General features: G+C 38.1%; 1 protein-coding gene across 1 annotated transcript in view; it reads left to right on the plus strand.

The window, feature by feature from the left end:
- Positions 1-4675, plus strand: part of MBTPS2 (membrane bound transcription factor peptidase, site 2) — a 55158-nt gene extending 50483 nt beyond the window's left edge. The window contains exons 9-11 of the mRNA XM_006752995.2: positions 945-1140; positions 2988-3063; positions 4401-4675. Coding sequence (XP_006753058.2) covers positions 945-1140; positions 2988-3063; positions 4401-4623 — 495 coding nt within the window. The 3' untranslated portion in view covers positions 4624-4675. The remainder of the gene's footprint in view (positions 1-944; positions 1141-2987; positions 3064-4400) is intronic.
- The last annotated feature ends 1521 nt before the right edge of the window (positions 4676-6196 follow it).

A 6196-nucleotide genomic window follows, 5' to 3' on the forward strand; every position in this document is an offset into this window, starting at 1 on the left:
TGCCTTTGCTTGCCTGATCACCGCTAACTGCCCTCCCTTGCTGGCCTGATCTTGCCCCCAACTGCTCTCCTCTACTGGCCAATTGGTTCTTTTTGGTCAGTTTCTATGCCAGTCAGCATCAAAAGCTCTGTCTCCTAGGCAGCTATTGGATCCTCACACTTCACCCTGATTTGGTTCTGATTGGTTGGTTTCTATACCAGACAGCATCAAAAGCTCTGCCTTTTAGGCAGCCATTGGCTCCTCACACTTCACCCTGATTTGGTTCTGATTGGTTGGTTTCTATACCAGTCAGGGTCTCTGGGCCTATCAATGGGGCCTGATCAGAAAGGCGGGGCTGATCACAGCCCCTTGCAAGCCTGGAGAGAATTGGAGGTGCGGCTGCTGGAGAGAAAGAGAGAGGCAAGTACTGATAAACATCTGCCACAGAGGCTACGGATCAGACCCTACTTCTCTCTTCAGGCCTCTCTCTGGGCCTGATTCTCAACCCCTTCAGCTGTCAGTGCTGGGTTACCAGGACTGCAGCCACAGCAGTCAGTGCTGGGTCACCATGGCAACCCAGCACTGACTGCAGGACTACTTCTGGTTGGTTGAGCCTCCGGTCATGACAGACCCAGGGTTTTTATATATTAGGATAAGCAGATAGAGCTAAAATGGAATCTATGAAAACTTCTCTCCCTTTTACTTTGTATCATTTTATTAAAATTTCTGCATTTCATGTGTCACGTTTCATCTGAGAATCTTTAAAAATTTATAGTGGTAATATTGTATTTGGACAAAGTAAAATACTTGAATCTGACTTATAGTAGGTGCACATAAATGGCATTTTTTACATGAAATTTTTTTTCCTAATATGCTAGGTGACATTAAAGATATTGAAGGACTTGTAGCTTGGTGATTTTCTTTTAATAAATCATTTTTAGTATTGACTAATATTTTATTCGTAGCATACATGTCTACCTGCGCGGAAAGCAGTTGAAGCCACCCAAGTTTGTAGAACCAATAAAGACTGTAAAAGAGGCTCAAGTTCAAGTTTCTGCATAATCCCTTCTTTGGAAACTCACACCCGCTTAATAAAAGTGAAACACCCACCCCAAATCGATATGTTGTATGTAGGACATCCTCTGCACCTGCACTACACAGGTGAGTATTATGGTGGTAGATCCTCATAAAATCATTAAGATGCCATATTGCATTAGTTTTTGTTATAAATTTGCTCACTTTTCAAAGTCTTGTTAACTTGTTCTTATTTTTAATTTTAAAAAATTAAAATCAGTTACAGTTGACATACAACTTTATATTAGTTTCAGGTGTTGCTAACTTATTCTTAAGTATTAAATAAAATTTATAAAAGCAAGATGGAGCTGAATCCCATGTCTACCTTTGGAAAGTAATACATTTTTCCTTCTCTTCCACTTATGCCCAAGTCATAGAGCTGGTCCCTTAGATATTCTGTGAAAGTTTATTAAATTTTATCCAAGCACCCAAAAGTAGTGACAAGAGCAGCATACCCCAGAGAATGCCAGGGATCATAGAGATATGACAAAGTAATTTGTGCATGACACATGAATTTTATGTGAACATAATTTCAAAACTGGGCAGCATAATTATTTGAACAGTATAGAGCTTCTCCATGTGGCTGAAGATCCTATAGTCTAACTCCTTTTGTTGTCTAAGCTTTTTAGTGTTCCTTTTTTAAATAATTTACTGAAATATAATTTACATACCATATAATTCATGCTTTTAAAATATATATTTTTCTATTATTGACTTTAGAGAGGAAGGGAGAGAGAGAGAGAGAGAGAGAGAGAGAGAGAGAGAGAGAGAGAGAGAGAGAAAAACAATAGAGATGAGAGAGAGGGGAGAGAGAAACAATTGCCTCCCACATGCACCCCAATGTGGGGTTGAGCCTGCAGCCCGTGCATGTGCCCTGACCAGGAATTGAACCATGACCTCCTGGTTCATAGATGGAGGCTCAACCACTAAGCCATGCTGGCCAGGCCAATTCATGCTTTTAAAGTATACAATTTAGTAGCTTTTAATATATTCAGAATTGTGCAACCATCACCAAAAATCTAGTTCCAGAATATTTTCACCTCAAAAAGGAACCCCATTCCCATTAAGCAATCACTCCTCATTTTTCCCCAATATCCCCCAGCCTTTGGCAATGACTAATCTAATTTCTCTGTCTATAAATTTGCGTGTTCTTTGAGTTTCACATAAATGGAATATTTTGTGACCAGCTTCTTTCACTTAGCATAATGTTTTCAAGGTTCATCAATGTCCAGTACATCATTTTTATGGCCAAATAATATTCCATTGTATGGGCATAACACATTTTCTTTATTCATTAATCAGTTGATGGGCATGTGGGTTTTATGTTACTCTTTAAAAGGCTCTCATTGCATCATAGTCATATCTTGAGGTACAACCTGAATCATTCTTATTAATGCAGAAGTGTATACTGTAGGTTCTACTTAATTACAAGAAAGTTTTTAAATATTTTGAACAAAAACAGGATTCTGGAATCCACAGAGTAGAAGAGACCTTAAAAATTCTCTAGTCTTAATCCTTCTTTCAGCAATGAAGAAAAAACCAAGACCAAAAAGGTTAAGTAGCCTAATAGTTGTAGTGAATGTAACTTTAAGGTTATACCTGTTTGAAAGGGTAAGGACTTTTGATGTAAATTCTGTATTTATTAAATCAGTTTGTGCTTGGTATTCATATTTGGTATATAGTTAACTTTATCTTATTCTCACCTCAAAATATAAGTGCATATTGGGGCATGATTTTCTGTATTCCAGTATTTTTATTAGATGTTCTTAGAATAATTGATTGTTTTCATATGTGGTACAAAGCCTGTCTCATATGTTTGGAAAAGGCTTTCTCAACCAATTTAATAGGCTAGCCCAATTTTTTATTATATGGTAAAATTTATAATGCTGTTGTTTATATGAATAATATGCATTATTCCTTTTTTTTTCTTTTAGTGAGCATCACCAGTTTTATCCCACGTTTTAACTTTCTAAGCATAGATCTGCCTGTGGTTGTGGAGACATTTGTCAAGTATCCTTTCCGGTGTGAAAATGTTTTAAAAATGTGTTATGTGAAACTTGATCTTTCTTACCTTAAATAGACATTCATAAACCTTACAGATATCAATTAATTACTAACAACTAAAAAAGAGACTTTAAGTTGAAAAACATCAACTTAGGAGGGAAGAAGTCAGAGGGAGGGGAGAGATTGAAAGGGAAAAGGAAGTTTAAGGGCACAAAAGGAAAGGAACCCAGAATACAAATTGAGAGTTGAATTATAAAGGATGAAAACTGCAGTTACTAGTGAGGTAATGAATTCTGCCTTTTCCGGGCCTGCTAGCTCTACATAAGGGAGAGAAGACTCGTTTCCACTGCTAAAATAGGATTCAGAAGACAAAAATCTCTTGTGTTCTTTAGCATATTATGTTTGCATATACAAGGTGAACTTTTTTTAAAAAAAATATTATTATGTAGAATTTGAATAAACTGAACAGTTTGGAGGGTTTCCTTTTGCCACTTTCAATTTTTTTTTAATTCCTTTCCTCAGTGATTTGGGAAACAATGAAATGGAAAACAAATGAGCAGTTACTAAAAAATGTGTACAATAAAGATTGTATCTTTCTTTTTTTGATTTTTTAAAATATATTTTATTGATTTTTCACAGAGAGGAAGGGAGAGAGATAGAGAGCTAGAAACATCGATCAGCTGCCTCCTGCACATCCCCCACTGGGGATGTGCCCGCAACCCAGGTACATGCCCTCGACCGGAATCGAACCTGGGACCCTTTAGTCCCCAGGCTGACGCTCTATCCACTGAACCAAACCGGTTAGGGCAAGATTGTATCTTGTAGATTGCAGCTTTATCTCAGGGATTTGCACTATAAACATATAGATGATAGTAAAATAGAGTTATATTTACATTATAGTTACATTTATGCTATAACCTTATAGATGATGGTAAAATAGCGTTCAAGGGGCCAAAACCTTTGTTTCCTAATGGAAGATAATGCTTATAAGGGTCAAAAAATAATTTTATTTCTTATTTCTTCCAAATTCCTTTCCTTGTTGTATCATTAAAGAATTAAAAGACTTAGTCTTTCCTAGAGTTCATTATAGAGTATCTTAGTTTACAAATGGTTGGCCTTTAGTTTTCTAGTTAAGGTTTTTGAACTTAAAAATAATATGTTATTTGTTTTAAATAGTAGAGATCCAAAAAGGAATGGCCTGTACTGGTAGGCACCGATTCAGAGAAAGGAGGGAAGTCACCTGTCATCTTGAATCCAGTCCTAGTAAAGTATCTTCTCCTGAATCCTAGAAATGGGATTTCCACTCAGACCTCACAATCGGCTCCTTAACTGATTTTAACCAGGTACCTGATTTCTCTCTCAGGAGCTCTGGCTATTGTTAATGCAGTGCCCTGCTTTGCTTTGGATGGACAGTGGATTTTAAACTCGTTCCTGGATGCTACTCTTACCTCAGTGATTGGAGACAATGATGTGAAAGATCTGATAGGATTTTTCATCTTGCTTGGTGGCAGTATACTTTTGGCTGCCAACGTGACTCTGGGGCTCTGGATGGTTACAGCACGGTAATGTTGGCACTCATGTGACAGAATCTGTGAGTTACAATATACAATACTGAAAACCAGTACTTGGTTTGAAATATAAAATGTTCCCTTAAAATTACATTTTAGCCAACAACTTTTAAGCTCCTCCTATAGCCAGAGTATCCAAATGCTAGGATGGGGATAAACAGAAGAAACGCAAGGTATAGTCCTTGACTACATGCTAGTTTCAAAGACTGAATTTACAATCTGCAGATGCTTGTGGAACAATTTCTCAACAAGCGCAGATTCTTGTTAAACCGTTTTTGTGTGACTTCGTATTGTCTCAGTAGTTTAAAAGGAGAACAGAATTTGGTAAAATTAGTTGGGGGAAACTTCTTGAAAAACCATCATTAATCCATTTTTGAAGGAGACCAGACTTTGGCCAAGTGGAAGGGAAGCATTTTCTCAGCCTGTACCTCTTGTCCTTTGTCTTGTTTGAAATGTATTTTAAAATTTAATGGTGTATTGTTTTATCTTCTGATAACTGAGGTCTGATTACAATTAATAAAGTTTTATAAAAAAATCTGCTGACCCAAAAGGGGAAATCTTTGTCAAATGATGCCAAATAATTGAACAAAGTAAGAAGTAGGGCCTATAATACCTTGAAACAGGTTTTGCCCCACAAGTTACCTCTTTGCTAATGTATCCCCGTTCCCTCACAGCAGCACTTGGCCTTGACATTTAGAATCAGCTGCAGGAAGTGTCTCCCACTTGCAGCACGTGAGCTGGAGCAGTTAGGGTTGAACCTCAGAACTAAGCTGGGTCATTCGACAGATCACAAGCCACACCACAGGACCTCTGCGGTCCTGATTACCACTCTCTGCAGAGAGCTTCACAGCTTGGAACCCTTCCAGGGTAGACCTTTTTTCTTACGCTGCTGGGGCTATTTGAGTCCTAGCTCCCAGGTTCCTGTCTTCGAGAAGCAACTGCCTTAAGCTCTGAGCTATGCTCTGTCCTCACCAGCAGCTCCCACGTTTCTCTGTGTTGGGCAATAAAAGATCTAGTCCTGGCCTTCCATCTTTCCCCCGAGCTACCTCACTGGGTCCACAGAACACTTGGTAGCACAGTGAGAATGGCTTCACATGAGTACCAACGTGGATTTGCCAGAGCCTGGGAACCTACTCTTGTGCCGAAAAAGCCCCGCCTAGTTCAGAGGTGTATGAGCATGCTGTACTTTGATGACAAATATGTCCTTTCCTCATACACTCAGGAACACTAACAGACATGTATCTAATTTCTTCAGTAAGTGAGGTATTCCATGGGGTTCACCTTTTTCAGATTAATGAGTTGCTGTTCAGGTTCTGTTTGTTACGCAATCATTCAGGATCAAAGTGTATTAGCAGGGTAATGTTCAGACCTGTTCAGGTAGAACTTGGGGAATACCATGAAATACTTGCATAATTAATTTGAATACGTGAGCTAAGTGATTTACTAATGAAAATGTATATGTGCAGGTCAGCTTTTTAAAAACTGAGGAAAAATTTTAATAGAAAAAAATCCTTCCCATTAATTTTGTTTTCTGGGTGAAAAAAATCTCCAACCACATTATTTTCTTGTAG

This window comes from Myotis davidii, unplaced genomic scaffold (genome assembly GCF_000327345.1).
Source record: "Myotis davidii unplaced genomic scaffold, ASM32734v1 scaffold930, whole genome shotgun sequence".
Lineage (NCBI taxonomy): Eukaryota > Metazoa > Chordata > Mammalia > Chiroptera > Vespertilionidae > Myotis > Myotis davidii.